Source organism: Phacochoerus africanus, chromosome 4 (genome assembly GCF_016906955.1).
Source record: "Phacochoerus africanus isolate WHEZ1 chromosome 4, ROS_Pafr_v1, whole genome shotgun sequence".
NCBI lineage: Eukaryota > Metazoa > Chordata > Mammalia > Artiodactyla > Suidae > Phacochoerus > Phacochoerus africanus.
Genome location: NC_062547.1, coordinates 129,474,899 through 129,492,629, shown reverse-complemented (window position 1 = coordinate 129,492,629; position 17,731 = coordinate 129,474,899). Strand labels below are relative to the sequence as shown.

Genomic DNA, 17,731 nt, shown 5'->3' with positions numbered 1-17,731 from the left:
ACCTAACCCCCTTGCTGTACAGTGGGAAAAAAAAAATTAGGTGCAGGGAGTGAATTTCAACTTATAAGAGGTTCATTCAAATGATAGCCCCCCTGAAGTTTACAGCTTCATTAGCTTCACAGTAAACCCACTACTTCAGAGAGAACTACAATAATTTTTTAAAAAATCATAAGAAAAAAATAATACCTGAAAAGAATTCTTTACTCCCCACTCCCCGCCGAAGGAGTTTGTAATTTTAAACTTTATACGTATTGCTTTATTTGACTGTTTTTTTCTCCTTTTAAGTTCTCAACTGTCTGGAAAAATCCTGTTCATGTGCAATGAGGAAAAGGAGAGGGTCAGTGCTTTGCTCCAGGGCACAGGAACCTGTGTGGGCCAGGTGTGGGCTCTTTCCACTGTTCTTTCAGTATATAAATTTGGAGGAATAATTTTTTATTTTTTTTATTTTTATTTTTTGTCTTTTTGCCTTTCCTAGGACTGCTCCCGCAGCATATGGAGGTTCCCAGGCTAGAGGTTGAATCAGAGCTGTAACCACCGGCCTTCACCAGAGCTACAGCAACACGGGATCCGAGCCACATCTGCGACCTATACCACAGCTCATGGCAATGCCAGATCCTTAACCCACTGAGCCAGGCCAGGGATCGAACCCACCACCTCATGGTTCCTAGTCAGATTCGTTAACCACTGAGCCACAACGGGAACTCTCAAAAGGAAATTATTTTTTTAGCTTCATCCATACCCCGCCTCCCCCATTTAGCTCTCATTATGTCCTTCATAAGTTATAAGAGAATGTTTGGGGATAATAAAACAAATAAGAAAAAAAAAAAACCTTAAGGTTTGACACAGGGATGTGTGGATTATGACTTCCAATCCTGTTTCTATAGTAACACCTCACCTACCTTGAAACTCTAATAACAGCAATTCCTGAGTGTCCTACTTGCCAGCCACCATATATTACCCATTCCTCATCCTCAAAATGTTACTAAGAAGAGGTAGGTGTTATTTGCGCCATCTTACAAGTGAGGAAACTGAGGTTTGAAAAGTTTAGATAACTTGACAAAAAAAAGCAAAAGAAAAAAACCCACTGCTCCAAATACAAATAAAACTGCGGAAAGTGCTAGAACTGTGATTCAGATGCAGATCTGAGCAAAGAGAACAAGGAGGAGGGAGAGGGGTCGTGTGAGTTAGACATTAGTCTTTGGTGTTAGAAGATGCAAACTATTATACACAGGATGGATAAACAACAAGGTCCTACTATATAGCACAGGAGGCTATATTTAATATCCTGAGAGAAACCATAACGGAAAAGAACGTATACAAAAAGAATGAAGACATACGGATGGCCAACAGACACATGAAAAAAATGCTCAACATCATTAATTATTAGGGAAATTCAAATCAAAACTGCAATGAGGTACCATCTCACACCAGTAAGAATGGCTATCTTTAATAAGACTACAAATAACAAATGCCGGGGAGGGCGTGGAGAAAAGGGAACCCTCCCACACTGTTGGTAGGAATGTAAGTTGGTTCAACCATTACGGCAAACAGTATGGAGGGACCTCAGAGAACTAAATTTAGAACTACCATGTGATCCAGTCTCACTCCTGGGCATACACATGGACAAAACTTTCATTCAGAAAGACACGTGCATTCCTATCTTCACTGAAGCACTATTTACAATAGCCAAGACATGGAAACAATCTAAATGTCCATTAACAGTTGAATGGATTAAGAAGACGTGGTACATATATATATACACACAATGAAATACTACTCAGTCATAAAAAAGAACAAAATAATGCCATTTGCAGCGACATGGGTAGATCTAGAGAGTCTCATACTAAGTGAAGTAAACCAGAAAGAGAAATACAAATACCATATGATATCACTTACACAGGAAATCTAAAATATGGCACACATGAACCTATCTTCAGAATAGACACAAACTCATGGACATAGAGAATAGACTTGTGGATGCCAAGGGGGAAGGGGAAGGGAAGGGAGTGGGATGGACTGAGAGTTTGTTGTTGGTAGATGTAGACTATTGCATTTGGAATGGATAAGCAATGAGGTCCTGTGGTATAGCACAGGGAACTATATCCAGTCACTTTTGATGGAACATGATGGAAGATAATACAAGAAAAAGAATGTGTATAGATGTATAACTGGGTCACTTTGCTGTACAGCAGAAATTGATAGAACAGTGTAAATCAACTATAATAAAAATTTTTTAAAAGTATGTATGTGTGTAACTGAATCTCTTTGCTATACAGCAGAAACTAACACAACATTGTAAATCAACTACACTTCAGTGAATAAGAATTTTTTAAAAAAACCACAAATGCAAGTCTGAGTAACTCCAAGACTACAGCCCTTTCATCAGATATCACCTTTCAGAGTAGAAATAAGTGCTAGTGTTGCTGCTGTCATGACTACCATGCTGGCCAGCCTCCAACATGGCCCCATGTGACTCCCCCCTTGGTTTTCTCCTCCTTGGACGGCCCCCGTCCACACAGAACACCCAGGACTGACTTGGGTAACCAACAGGATATTGCAAAAATGCGAAACATTTGTTAAGTATTGCTTGAGGGAAATGCTATTCCAGGCAGAGAGAAAACAGGCACAAAGGCACGAAGAAAGGAAAACGTGTGGCATGTGTGAGGGGTTATTTACTAAACTAAAACCCAATATTTTATTACATCATTTCTTTGATGTCTAATTTAACTCAATTTTATAGCAATTAGGTGTATTTTTCAACTTAAATTAATTCAGGGTAGTATTAAGTTAAAAGTAAGCTTGTATTTACATTTACGGAAACAGGATTTTCAGCCTCTATGGTTCCTTGCAGCCTAATTTCTCCCTCTCTTTACCCACTTGGCAAGGGTACAACACTTGGGACCCCAGTGAGGCAAGTACCAGTTGAGATCTAAGAATGAATCATCGTGGAAGGGTGAAAAGCTCCTGGACTCGGACCTGAGAGGGTCTGAGAGCTCGTGTGGCTTTGCCGTTAGCTGTCCTCCATGCATCAAGTTCGTTTTTACTGATTCGCAAGCCCAGGGGGTGCTACTGACCCTCAGCCTTCCCGGAATGAGGGCAGCAGCACCCCAGCAAGGGTCAGCCTCGCTTGTCAACTTAGGGGAGCTCTTTATTTATCCATCGCCCGCCATCATTTATTCATCTGCCCAACACTTATCGTTGTACACTTATCGTTGTCTACTTTGTGCTGAGTGATTGGTTGGAATAAAAGGCAGCAGAGGGAGGGAGAAAGACAAACACAGCAATAAGCGACACTGAGTGTGTGATGGAGGCTGCAATGGAAATCCAAAAGGTACAGTGTCGGCACAGAGAAAGGGAGACAGGGTGGGGCCAGACTGTCCCAAGGCAGGGATACCTGGCGGGCTTTGAAGGACAGCTCAGAATTCACTCTGCCCAAGTGTCCTAGGCAGAGAAGGTTCAAAGGCCCAGACTAGCACACATGGCTGGAGTGTGATCTTCTCCGGGCACGGAGAGGGCAAGAGATGTGACAGGAAAGCCAACCAGGTCACTGAGTGTCCTCCTCACTGTCCAAAGGACAAAGCTCGGAGATAAATGAACGCACTTGTATGACCCGATCGTTCCTGCCTCCAGGGTTCTCTCCCCTTTTGCAGGAGAACGTTCTGCCCCTGGGTTTACTGGAAGGAATAAAACAGAAGTTTATTTTTCTCCAGGATCATCTGGCTGCTGTGAGTTTTTCACATAAGCAAAGTTTATTTTGTTCCACTGAGTGTTTGAAATACGCAATTTATCTCTAGATCTAAGTATTGCAACATGCGGATTAACAGGAAACATGTGGGAAATTATAGTTTGGAGAGTTAGGCTAATAATTTAATTTTCAAGGTGCATGCGCATTGCCTACCCTCTAGGGTTGCCAGAGTGTGTATCTGTCGCCAACAGAGACTGGAGCCCCTGGAAGCAGGATCTGGGTCTTCAGCCACTTCTTTACTCTGCAAGAGTCTCTCCTCATTGTAGTTTCTTTTTCTTTTTTTTTCCCCCATTTGTTAAAGTTTTATCGGAGCATAATTGACGTACAATGTTGGCATAATTTCTGTTATATAACAAAGTGATTCAGTTATATAAGTACACATATCCATTCTCTTTCGATAGTTTCTTCTTTGTGCTAGGTGCTGGGGATACAGAGGAAAGGATGTATTCCTAGCCTCTAAGAGCTCTAGGTGATAAGTGAATATTGGCATGACTCCTCTGTGGATCTCCCCCACTGCCCTGCAAGAACCGTAGCAACCCTTAGAACACGTGCTGTGTGCCAAGCACTTTGTGTATTATCTCACTGAGCCTTCTCTACACCCCCACGATTACCCGATCTTACAGTTAAGGAAACTGAGGCACAGAGGGATTGCCAGCTGAGAAAGTGATGAGACCAGATGGCTGCCAGGCAGTCCTCCCCAGACGGAGCCTCCCCCCACAGAGATGGTAGAAAGGGCTCCAAGGTTTTTTTGTTCAATGAAATTATCCACCATACTTTTTCTAACTGCACGCAAGTGCACAGAGCAAACGCCACTGTCTTTTTATGGATACATTGAACTGAAACCCACGGCATCACAGAATGACTCAATGTAGAAATCAGAATCCCAGATAGGTCTTCTTTAATCTTTCAAACAGGGAATCCTGCCTGCTTCTGAAGCTAGTGTCCCCTCTGGGGCAGTAAAAGTCATCCTGGGTGAGATGAAGAAACTAAATGGAATGACCCTTGAAGATGGATTTGATTTGGGGAAATAGCTCAAATCATTTGAGCCAAGCCAGGTGAAGAAATGGGCCAGTGAGGCTGGATAATGCTGCTTGGGTCATGCAACTGACTGCACAATCACGACCTGAACTTATTTCTTTGGCTCAGTTGTGCCGTACGGAGATATCCAAAAATTCCTTTTCCTCTTCTGTTCCTTGTTTTCCTCACCCAGGCAACTTAGAGAATGACTATAATCCATCTACCACAGTAAAAAGCCACCAAGGCACATAAGGTCACGTCTGTAAAAAGTTCCTATGAGTAAGCTGCTGTGCAAATAGAGGAGACTATTACTATTATTACTATTCGGTTGTATAGAAACCCTCATTCATCACTTATGTGCTTCTTGGCAGGGGTTTCCACTTGCCCTCATGTGGCCCCACGCAGTCACACACAGAAGCAACTCCTAGAACGTCCACGTCAATAACCCTTGGCTGGTTTTGTTTGCTAAACACGGAGGTAGGGGTTGGGGGGGTGGGGGGTGGGGGCGGAGGGAACTCCTTAAGTGAGATTTTAAAACTTCATTGAAATCTATTACAGATGAGCTCAACTCAAAGTCCCACTTTCATTAAAAGCTCAAAGACCCACTTTGATTAAATGCTTTTTCAAAAATCAGATTCATTGGAGTTCCCACCAGGGTGCAACAGGATCAGCTGCATCTCTGAAATGATAGGATGCAGGTTCAATCCCTGGCCTGGCACAGTGGGTTAAAGGATCCGGTGTTGCCACCAAAGCTGCACACATTCAATCCCTGGCCCAGGAACTTCCACACGCCATGGGTGCGGCCATAAAATTTAAAACTCAGGTTCACTTGTGTGCCTTCATAGCTCTAACTCTCAGCCCTAAAAATACAAAAAGAAAAAAGAAAAAAAAATCTCACTTAAAAAGTAAGTCAAAGGTAGCATATGTGAGTTCCTGTTGTGGTTCAGTTGAAATAAACCTAACTAGTATCCATGAGCTAGCTGACCAATTCTATAAATATTTTCAAATTCAGAGAATGAATGAAACACTCATAAATTGGCTGACATACTATATGCTATTTTCTTTTTTTTTTCTCTTTTGGTCTTTTTGGGCCCATACCCATAGAATATAGAGGTTCCCAGGCTAGGGGTCCAATAGGATCTGAAGCCACCAGCCTACACCACAGCCACAGCAATGCCAGATCCCTGTCTGCATCCTACACCACAGCTCATGGCAACACTGGATCCTTAACCCACTGAGGGAGGCCGGGACCCAAACCTGCATCTTCATGGATACTAGTCAAATTCATTTCCCCTTAGCCATGAAGGGAGTGCTGCTATTTTCTTATTTTTATTTTCTTATTTTTAACTGATAGTTGTTGATCTCGTCATATGGCGAGCGTTCTGTAATACTTCCAATGAAGAGATAATTTAGTCTCTTCTCTAGAGAAAGCTTAATTTTTATTGATAGGTCAGGCATTTTCTTTCAGATTCAAAATGATTCTTGATGATGTCATGCTAAGGTATGAGGTACTATGTCACATACACAGGGACAGTGGCTGTTTTCAGTACCACCTGGAGTTTGTGTGCCATAAACACAGGGATTCTGATAAAGTACGCAATAAGCATAAACAAAGTTTGGTCTACTTTTATCAGCTGCACTAGCAAGTCCTAACAGGAGAGAAATTCTGCTTTGACTTGGCATTAAGGAGAACAGAATCCAGCAGCTATAATTTACACATGTGATGGCAGGAAGAATTTGCTAGAGACAACCTTCTGGCTCTGTACACTTTCAACCTCATTTCTCTTCCATTACCTACATCCCTCTGATGCACTGCTCTTGGAGGATATGTTGATATGATGGAACCACCTCTGACCCTGAACTTCTGTGTCTCCAAGCAGGGTGAATTTGCTTAGCAGAGTAAACCTGGAAGCCAGAATGACTAGCAATAACTTACATGCACATAGAAGTGATGGCAAATCATACAAATATATTTCACTCATCTCAAATTAAATGTATTTCCAAACAACTTTCCTTTAGGATCATGGAGCCAAAAATGCCCTTGGCTACCCAACTGGTGGAAGGGAAAATTGGAGTGGAGAGAGGCAGCAATTAGAGTTGTAGCTAAAATGTTGTCTGAAACGTTTACAAAAATGTACGACTACGTGAACATCTTGCTAGGAACATTCCAGGGTCTTGGAAGGGGCCCACACAAGTGAGGGTAGAAGCTTAAGTTTCTTCGGTTTTTATAATAAATACTCCCCTGATGGTGATACCTTCTGGTAAGTGGTTAATATGGAGTATGGTACCAGCAATTAAGAAAAGATTACTAGTTCTGAGGGGTGGAAGTGAGGGGTAAAGGGGAGACCTCTTTGAGGTTACAGGACCTTTGAGGAGGTGGATCTGGAAGGATGCATATGAACTTTCAGACTTCCTGCAGGTACAAAAGCCTGGTGACAGGACAGAGCAAGTGTGCTGATGGAATGCTGAGTGCTCTGTATATGGAGACTGTGGGGAAGATTCTGGGAAAGATGCTGTAGGTCTCTTCTTTCTGGCTAGTGCTAGGGGGTTCTAGTCTCTTGGACATTTCTAACTTTCCTATCAAAGAGGCCTATTCTGCTGCCACCTCTTCATCTAACTTCCACAGCCCCGCTTCACTACATCCCGGGGCCTTTTGTTCTCTGCCTTCTCACTTGGCATCCCTCACTCTCTGTGAGGCTCGGCAGGAGCGGGACCTCACCCATCAGAAAGAGTTTATTCCATCCACTGAAATACCTGCCTCACGCTCAGGACACTAACTACTCTTTCCCCTTAACATAATTCTGCTTTCTTTGATTGCAACCTCTCCTCCCTGCTCCAGGAGAAAGAAACTCGTTTCCTAGAATTCAGACTCCCTTCAGGGTCTAAATAGCACACTTAACTCTACAACAGGAGCTGGGGCCATGGAGCTGCCTAGTAAACATGGGTCAAGTTATGATGTCTATTCTGTTCCTGTTCTTTAGGTACCAACTAGTGCTTCTGTCCTTTGCCCAAAAGCAGGAGAAGTGGGATGGGCTAAGAAAAAGCAAGGCTCTTGGGAGGGGAGAGTGAAAGAGAAGAAGGCCAGCATCTACTTTTCCGCTCATGGGTAACACCTGGATGAGTAGACGAGAAGAAGCAGAGTCCTCGGAGCCACTGAGTGAGAACACGGTGAATGGGAGTCTAGGCTGCCTTGGGCCTGCCAACGTGATTGTTGACTGTGGCCTGGAGTGGTCACCAAACCAGAGCCCAGGGAGGATGAGGAGCTCTGGGCTGGTCCCACCCCACTAAACTGGATTCACATTCCAGTTTATTGCCACCCCACAGTTGGCTTTTTTGGTTGTCATTTTTGTTTGTTCCTGCCAAGCCCATGGCACCTATTCAACACGTTAGCTTTACTGCGCAACTTTCATCTTTGCCTACAACTGAAATAGAATGAAGCTTTAAAAAGAAATATTTGGGGAAAAGAAATTTATTAAAACCAAGAGATCTTTGTGACTACTTTGCATAATACATCCCCTGAAAGTAATTTTTAAAAATTCCTGATTTTTATTTGCCTAATGACTAATTTATGGAACTATTAATTCATCCGAGTTTTTTCCAGTCTTTTTATAAAGCTTAAAGTGATTCATGTTTTTCAAGGCTGTCCAGTGTTCTGTATATTTTGGGAAATGATGGCTTGTGAACTTTCAGTGTTGAGGGACTGTACCCTTTATGAGTGCCAGGGATTTTCAAATACGAATCATCTCAGTGGAGGCTGGGTTAGTATTCAAGAGTTTCAGCAACCTCTTAGTAAACTGCAATTAGAAGGAAACTTTTAACACGAGAAGGGCTGATAAAACCAGAAATATTAAAAGTATTCTCTTTTAAACTAGGGACAACACAAGAATGCCTGAATATAAAACAAGAATACTATTTATACTCAACATTATAATGGAGTTCTTTGCTTGCGTAATAAGACAAAGATGATTTAAAAGGACTAATGTTCAGAAAGGGTAAGAAAAATTTTTATTGTTTCAAATAATATTATTATCTGCAAAAAACTTAGTCTACACATTATTAAAATTAATAAGGTTTGGGAAGAATGTGGAATATAAGATCAGTTTAGAAACTTAATTATGTTCTGTACTACATCAACAAAAGAAAATGCAATTAAAAATATATTTCCAAAAGCAACAAAGTGTGAAGTGCCCAGCAATAAATCCAACAAATGATGTGTAAGATCTTTGTGCAGAATGTTCCAAAACATTATCAAAGAATATCAAAGACCTAAATAAATAAAGGCAACACCACGTGTATGAATAGGCATATTCAACACCATAAAAAGGCCAAATTTCCTCAAATTAGAGCAAGAAATTTGATGTAATTTCAAAATTCAGAAAAGTTGTTACTTGACAAGCTAAATTTTACAATTCTAAAATTTAAATGCAAAGACCAAGGGTCAAAAGTAGCCCATCACTTCTGAATTTGGTAAAACCTCTTACCTTATCAGGTAACAAAACCTTCATTATAATGTGATATTAATGAGGTCGGCAATGTATGACAAAGCTGGCATTGCAGATTAATGGGGAAAGGAAGGACTAGTCAATAAACATGGGGCAATTAATTACCCATATACAAGATTAAATGATGTGCTAATTCATAGAAGAAACAAAAAGAAATTCCAGTTACAAAAGGATCCTAGTTTGAAAAGAAAACATACTTCTAGGAGGAAATACACAAGAACATTCTTATACCCTCAGAGTGGGGGAGGATTTCTTAAGTCACAGAAGTGCAAATCATTAAGGCAATGAGAAACCACCTCATACCAGTCAGAATGGCTATCATGAAAACATCTACAAATAACTAGTGTTGGCAAGGCTATGGAGAAAAGGGAACCTTCATGCAATGTCGGTGGGAATGTAAATCGATAGTCACTATAAAAAACTGTATGAAGGTGCTTTAAAATCTTAAAAGTAGAACTGGCATTCAATTCAGTATTTCTACTCCTGGGTATTTATACGAAGAAACCAAAAACATGATAATGAAAAGTTACCTGCACCCCAATGTACACAGTACCATCATTTATAATAGTTAAGACATAGAAGCAACCTAAGTGTCCAGCAACAGATGGATGGATAAAGAAAATGTGGTATTTACATCCAATGGAATATTACTCGGCCACAAAAAATACTGAAAATCTGTCATTTTTGACAGCATGGATGGACTTGGGTATTATGCTTAGTGAAATACGTCAGAGAAAAACAGTGTATGATTTCACATATATGAGGAACCTAAAAAAATAAAATAAACAAACGTAACAAAACAGAAACAGATTCACAGACAGAGAAAAAGCTAGTGGTTATCAGAGTAGAGAGGTAGGGGCAGGGGAATATAGGTGAAGGGTCTTAAAAGGTACTAACTACTAGGTACAAAATAAATAACTTGTAAGGATGTAAGTACAGCACAGGGAATGTATTCAATATTGTATCATAACTTCATATGGATTAAAATCGATATAAATATCAAGTTACTATGCTGTGCACCTGAAACTAGTGTAAAGTTGTAAGTCAACTAAACTTCAATAAAGAAATAAAATAACTTGGGAAATTAAAAAGAAGAGCTCAGACATAACAGCGCATGAACAGACAAGTCATACACTGGAAGAAAACGTTTACAACACACACGGCTAACAAAGGATCAGTATCTGAAGTCTTTCGAAAAGTACATAAAAATAAGGAAAAGATAGCAACCTCTCCCTCTGCCTTTCCCCGAAAGGGTCATAAACCCATAAGTGGGAATTTCAAAGAAGAGGAAACGAAAATGACCAATAAACATGTGGAAAGACGCTTCTCTTACGTTAATAAGTGACAGGCACATTCAAACTGTTTACACCAAGATGCCATTTCCTACCTTCCAGATTAGAAAAAATAAGAAGTCAGACAATGACAATGTTGTTGTGTTGTTGGGGCAGTGGAGTAACTGCTGGTCTGAGCGTGGATAACACAGAACTTTGGAACAGATATGATGTAACGAGAAAAGCTGGTCATGCCCACATTGCATCCCTCTCCTAGGTGTGAACCTTAGAGACGCCCTGGCACAAGTGCACTGGAGACATGCGCAAGAAGGAGCAATGCCTGAAGGAGAAAGAAACTTCAGCTAACCCAGTGAGGGGCCAGAACGTCCTTCTGAAGGGATCACCCCATCGTGATAGTCTGCTACTCTACACCTGCCTGTGGTTTCTGATCGATCGCTCTTAGAAGAGAATTCTAAAGCCCTTCATCCTCTGCTTGTCTCTCAGGGCAACAGGCTCCTTCCCAATCATTTCATGCTTGGTTCTGCTTTCATCCCAATTCAGCCTAAATACCACGTCCAGGAGAGTCCCTGACTTGCCACCACATCTAAATTTGTTTTCCCCATCTTATTCTCCGTCTCTGCCCTATAATTGTTTTCGATAGTAATAGATGTTAATATGTGAATGATGTATGTATGTGTATGTGCATTCACTCCTAATTTTTTGGCCTGTCTTTGACATTAAACAAATGATCTCCAGGAAGACAGGGACTAGGTCAAACCGGCTTATGATTTTATCTGCGGTGCCTTCCACATAGCCTATAAGGGTTACTCAGCGAATCTTTGTTGAAGTGAACGCTTGAATAAAAAGTCTGCGTGAAGTGCATCTGTGTTTACTTGAGTGATTTGTTGACCTGGGAGTACACCTGATTCCTCTAGTCCGTGGGAAGAATAATTGGATAAACAGTCACATAAGTTCTTCATGCTTATTTAGAAGGGAGGGGAAGTGTTTATCTTTTTATTTGTTCTTTTTAAAATTGTAGTATAGTCGATTTACAATGTTGTGTTAGTATCAGGGGTACAGAAAAGTGATTCAAATATATATACGTTTATATATATGAGTATATATATTCTTTTCCGGATTCTTTTCTCCTATAGGTTATTACAAGGTATGGAATATAGTTCCTTGGGCTTTACAGTAGGTCCTTGTTGGTTTCTATCTTATTTTTGACCTCAAATCATTAGCCAACACGTGCCTGAGAGCTTTAACAATTAATTAATTGATTAATTAATTAATGCTTTTTAGGGCTGCACCCAGAGCATAGGGAAGTTCCCAGACTAGGGGGCTAATCGGAACTGCAGTTGCCGGCCTACACCACAGCTACAGCAATTCAGGGTCGGAGCTGCATCTGCGACCTACAACCACAGCTCAGGGCAACACCGGATTTCCAACCCACTCGCATCCTCATGGATAGTAGTTGGATTCTTTTCTGCCGCACCACAACAGAAACTTCTGACAAATTATTTTCAATGATTTTTACATACAATATCTACTGTCAAACTGTTTGGAAGTACGTGTGATGTTTTAGATTGGGTCTAATACACATTTAAAAATTGTAAAGACATTTAGAAATATATCAAATATGCAGATGGAAGAGGCCTGGGCTCTTTTTAAAGAGGGTTCTTGAACTTGCGTTGATATAGGCTTTTATTTTATTTTTATTCCATTTATTTACCTGTACTTATTTAAATCATATATATAATATTTATTTAGATTATACTTTGTATACTTTATCATTTTAAAAGTATTTTTATGTATTTTAATTTAATAGTATTTTTCCTGGTTAGAACTTGAGCTCTAAGAAGAGTCTGCATTACAGTCAACGTAAGAAAAGGATGAAGGAGATGAAGTGATTTAAGAAACACCCAAACTTCAGCAAAATATGGAAATAATGCAAGAGTTTTACATTTCAATCATAGGAATTGTGCTCTTGCTCAACCGACCACAACGTAAGTTAGGTAGAGTCATTTTAATGACGGATGGAAACATTAGGCCAACGTTAGATAGATTTACTAAGAAACATTTTGCATAGATTCAGACTCTTGGTCCCTAACACCTCTTTTAAAAAATTATCGATTATTGAATTTATTTTCCTCACCGGACAGTTTGATAGGTGACATCTATTAAATGAAGTGAGGTTTCTTAATTTTCTACTTGATTTAAAAAAGCTATAATGTTGAGCACTTTTTTGCAGAAATGATTAAAATGATTAAAAATAAATGATCGACTTTCTGACATGGTCCTACGTTAAAGCGAAGTTTCAGCGTGGAGGTTATTCATCCGGCTTGACTTGGTAAGTTTACGTGCAAGTGACATTAAAGTTTACATCATCAGAAAAGGAAATTTTTGTTGTTTAGACCTTGACAATATAGAAAGAAATATAATGTTGTAAACACAAAACTTATGTAATGTCATCACCTAAAGTTACTTTCATTAGAAAAAAGTTTGCAGCAAAGTTAAAGTAAAATCTATAAAAATTTGAATCATTATGTTATATATCTGAAACTAATATAATATTGTAAATCAACTATACCTCAATTTAAAAAACAAAGTTGGATGAGGAAGCTTTTCTTGTTATTTATTTCCACTTGCAGTTGATTTTTGTATTTTACAAGTTGCCATAGAATTATTAAGAGACAAAATGAAGAATACCTAAGTGAATTTTCATTAGAAATATGTAATTATCAGAGTGGTGATGATGTGGATATTAATATTTACAGCCAAAAAAGATATGGTCTGAATCTAGTCAAAGCTGCTACAAATCACTTACAGCAAGTAGTTGAACGAGAGCACAGCTAATACTATTTTAATATTTAATTTAGAAAGCGCAAAAGAGGGAGATTATTCTAATATTTTTAATACATTACTATTTTGATAGGAATACAGTAACTGTCCATCCAAGTGAGGTTTTTAGTTTATTTTTTAAATTGTTTTTTAAATTATAGTTGATTTGCAGTGTTGTGGCAATTTCTGCTGTATAGAAAAGTGACTCAGATATATATGTAGATATATATATATGTTCTTTTTAATATTATTTTCCTTCATGATGTATCCCAGGAGACTGGATAGAGTTCTCTGTGCTATACAGTAGGACCTTACTGTTTCTCCTTTGTAAATGTAATAATATGCATCTACTCACCCCAGACTCCCAGTCCACCCCTCTCCCTACCCCTTCCCTAGTTTAACTCTTTGACTTCACTGTCTGTGAACCTGAGAGTGGGTCAGGCATTGAGTAACTACATAGCCGGCCAGGTTTCCAGGACTAAAAAGTACTAAAGAAGGCACTAACAACTTTTATCCCTTCATGGTGGTGAAGAGTTCTATTTGCTTAGCACATCACATCCTTTGCGGTGAATCTCCTTGAAACCCACCCGCCCATGCGCCTGGTTGTGCCTTCTCTTTCTCCTTGGTAAAATCCTCCCTCCGGAGGATGAGGAAGGAACTCTCCAGGCAACACCTGCAGAGGCAGGTGGGATGTACTCACCTGAAAAACACCGAGCCGGGGCTGTCAGGGGGGCTGTGCGGGGCCTTGGTGCCCACCTTGCTCGGGCCGCCCGGAATCTCAGACCTCCACGTCGTCGTGTCGCTGGATGACGACAGCCTCTTTTTCACCATTGTGCCCTTGTCAATCGCTACGCCAAGAAATAAACTCAAGGGCTCATTTCTCCTCCTCCCCAGTAACGTGAAAGTCTCTGCCTTTCAGCCTTGCTCAATTCTCACATTGCAGGAAGCTCTTTCTTCACATGACTCCTAATCTAGCTGAGGCGATTTTTTTCTGAAGTCAGTTAATGAGTAACATGTAAGTATGACACAGAATGGTTTTCATCCTACTCACATTTGCTCCAAAGGAAAAATAAACGTGTTTGGGAAAAACAGCTTTTGGTTTACTAACACGAACACCATATGACTCTGAATTTAGGCAGAAAAGTCTATGGAAAACTGAAAGACTTCAAACAACAAGGTGCAGAGACTGGCAGCATCCAAACATTGAAAGCTGGGATGCTTTCTTTAACTCCTGGAGCCTGATCAGCAGGGCAAGGAATGTGGATGTGCTTTATGCCTTTACCACACAGAAACTAATCAGCCCACGTTTGGTAAGACACACAGGAGCCTTAAGGCTGCGCTGCTTGGTCCTTAGAAGTTGAAGAGTTCTGGGGTTCTCATGGAAGCCAGGTGTACAAGTTAGGGGAACCTCACCATTCAGGTTGTGTATTTTGCTGGTTACAGGAGGTTGTGCCTTGTACCAAAAAGGTGATGCAACAAAGACAAATAAAAAAAACACTAGGCACAGCCACATGGATGGACCTAGAGATTATCCTACAAAGTGAAATACGTCAGACAGAGAAAGACAAATATCATACGATATCAATTATACGTGGAGTGGAGTAAAATGATCCCAAGAACTTATTTATAAAACAGAAACAAACTCAGAGATTTCAAAACCAATCTTATGGTTACCACAGAGGAAACCATTGAGGGAAGGGAGCAGTTGGGATGGTAGGAATAACATATACACACGACTGTATAAAATAGATGATTAACAACAATGTACCGCAGAGCACAGGAAAATCTACTCAATTGTTTATGACATCCTATATGGGAAAAAAATGGATATATTTATATGTACGACTGGTTCGCTTTGCTGTACACCTGAAACTAATACAACGTTGTAAGTCAACCATACTCCAATTAAAAAACAAAAAAACCTAGGAAGCAAGGATTTGGGCTCCATCCTTTGCTTTTGGCTGCATAACCACAGGTGATGCCAGTCCTGGTGAGTGTGGTGTTAGCCTCGCATCTTCCAAGACTAGGATGAAATCACATAGGAGAATATTCTCTGTATTATCATTATAGTTATGAGGAACCCTAATAAAAACAAGAAGGGAAGTGAATTTCCTTTGTGACCATCTTTAATCACTGACTGTTTATGCACAAGAAAAACATCAGTTTTTCACCAGTGTTACTAGTGGCAGGGAAGGATTTGGTCCAGTGTAGCTCTGTACTCTCTCGTCTATTCCCCCTGTGATGAGTCAGTGACATTGGAGAATGACTGGCTTAAGTGAAGTACACAGGTTCTGATTGTGGAAGAGAGCAAAGTTTCTTCAGAAATCAAACCTTGAGCCTGGCTCCTGTTAGCACTTTGCTCTAACCCGCTGATAACCAGCCAGGGACAGGTTTGGGCTGCTCCAAGGCAGTACTGACTCCCTAAGCACACTTTTGAAATTAACGCATATCTTTCAGTGGGATTTTTCTGGTGCCTAATAAGTTGACCAATTTGGAGTTCCTGTCATGGTGCAGTGGTTAACAAATCTGACTAGGAACCATGAGGTTGCAGGTTCGATCCCTAGCCTTGCTCAGTGGGTTAAGAATCCAGCGTTGCCGTGTGCTGTGGTGTAGGTCCCAGACACAGCTTGGATCCCGAGTTGTTGTAGCTCTGGCATAGGCTGGTGGCTACAGCTCCGATTAGACCCCTAACCTGGGAACCTCCATATGCTATGGGAAGCAGCCCTAGAAAAGACAAAAAGACAAAAAAAAAAGTTGACCAATTTATCCCAGTTGGTCCAGGACTTCCTTAGTTTTATCACTGAATGCCCCACATCATAGGAACCTCTGAGGGCCAAGGAAATTGAAGCAGGTGATCACCCTGGTTCCACTGTTCTCGTGCTACAATTCTGATGCTGCATTGCACCCAGCTGCCCTCCTTATCCATTTTTGATAGTGTGGTGTCTGTATGTCTCATTCTCCCCTTATATTTCTCACGTTCGCCTTTTGCATTGGAGTTATGTTGGAAAGATAAAGCTAAGTTATACTAAAGAGGATTAATCAAATCATCATGACCTACAGGTTATCATACTAAGTAATATAAGTCAGACAGAAGGAAGATGAATACCATACGCTATTACTTACATGTGGAATCTAAAAAAGCGATACAAAATGAAATTATTTACAAAACAGACATAGACTCACAGACATAGAAAACAAACTTATGGTTGGTTACCAAAGGGGAAAGGTGGGAGAGGGATGGATTAGGAGTTTGGGATTAACAGATACACACTACTATATATAAAATAGCTAAGCAACAAGGACATACTCTAAAGCATGGGGAACTGTATTCAATATCTTGTAATAACCTATAATGGGAAAGAATCTGGAAAAATATATATATAACTGAATCACTTTTGCTATACACCTGAAACTAGCATGATATTGCAAATCAACTATACTTCAATAAAAGCAGAAATTGACAGAACAATGTAAATCAACTCTAACAAAAATTTTAAAAAAGGATAGGCCTTGCGAACAAAAAAAAAAAAAAAAAATCAAGAGTTCCTGTTAGAAGGTTAGAAGGTTAAGAAGTGTCCATGAGAATGTGGGTTCAATTCCTGGCCTCGCTCAGTGGGTTTAGGATCCACTATTGCCACAAACTGCAATGTAGGTTGCAGCAGAGGCTCGCATCGTGTGTTGCTGTGGCTGTGGCGTACACTGGCAGCTGCAGCTTCCATTTGACCCCTAGCTCAGGAACTTCCACATGCTGCAGGTTTGGCCATAGGAGGGAAAAAAAATATCAAAGCCATCACCATACCTCATAAAATAGTTAACAACCTGTAAGGTAGCTTTTGCTCTTTGTAAACAAAAAAGTCTAATCTGCAAAGACATTTATAAGTGATGAAACACAATATGTTGCTGTTTTCCAGGCAGGTTTGGATTTTAATTGGGGGCAAAGCTTAACTCAGGACAACATGTCTCTAAAGGAGGAAACCCCAGTGTCCCTAGCTAGTCTTTGGGCATATTTTTCAAAAGAGGAATTTTCTTAATACTCATTCCATCAACAATGTTTTATCACCAAAACTCCATGCTAGCTGCTGTGAGTGATACAAACATATTTTAAGAAGTAGGTCCTTGCTCCAATAATGTAGCTAAGAAAATATAAATAATAGAAAAGTTAACTAATAATAAAAGAGGAGGGGAGGCAGTAAGTCAGGCTCATATTTCTTTTTCTTTTCTTTTTCTTTCTTTCTTTTTTTTTTTTTTTTTGTCTTTTTAGGGCCGCACACGTGGCATATGGAGGTTCCCAGGCTAGGCGTTGAATTGGAGCTTCAACCGCTGGCCTACACCACAGACAGAGCAACGCTCGATCT

At 40.2% G+C, this 17,731-nt stretch overlaps 1 protein-coding gene across 1 annotated transcript in view; it reads right to left on the bottom strand.

Moving 5' to 3' along the window:
- Positions 1-14,336, bottom strand: part of GRAMD2B (GRAM domain containing 2B) — a 104,469-nt gene extending 90,133 nt beyond the window's left edge. Inside the window, exon 1 of the mRNA XM_047778526.1 lies at positions 14,077-14,336. Coding sequence (XP_047634482.1) covers positions 14,077-14,207 — 131 coding nt within the window. The 5' untranslated portion in view covers positions 14,208-14,336. The remainder of the gene's footprint in view (positions 1-14,076) is intronic.
- Between the last annotated feature and the right edge of the window lie 3,395 nt (positions 14,337-17,731).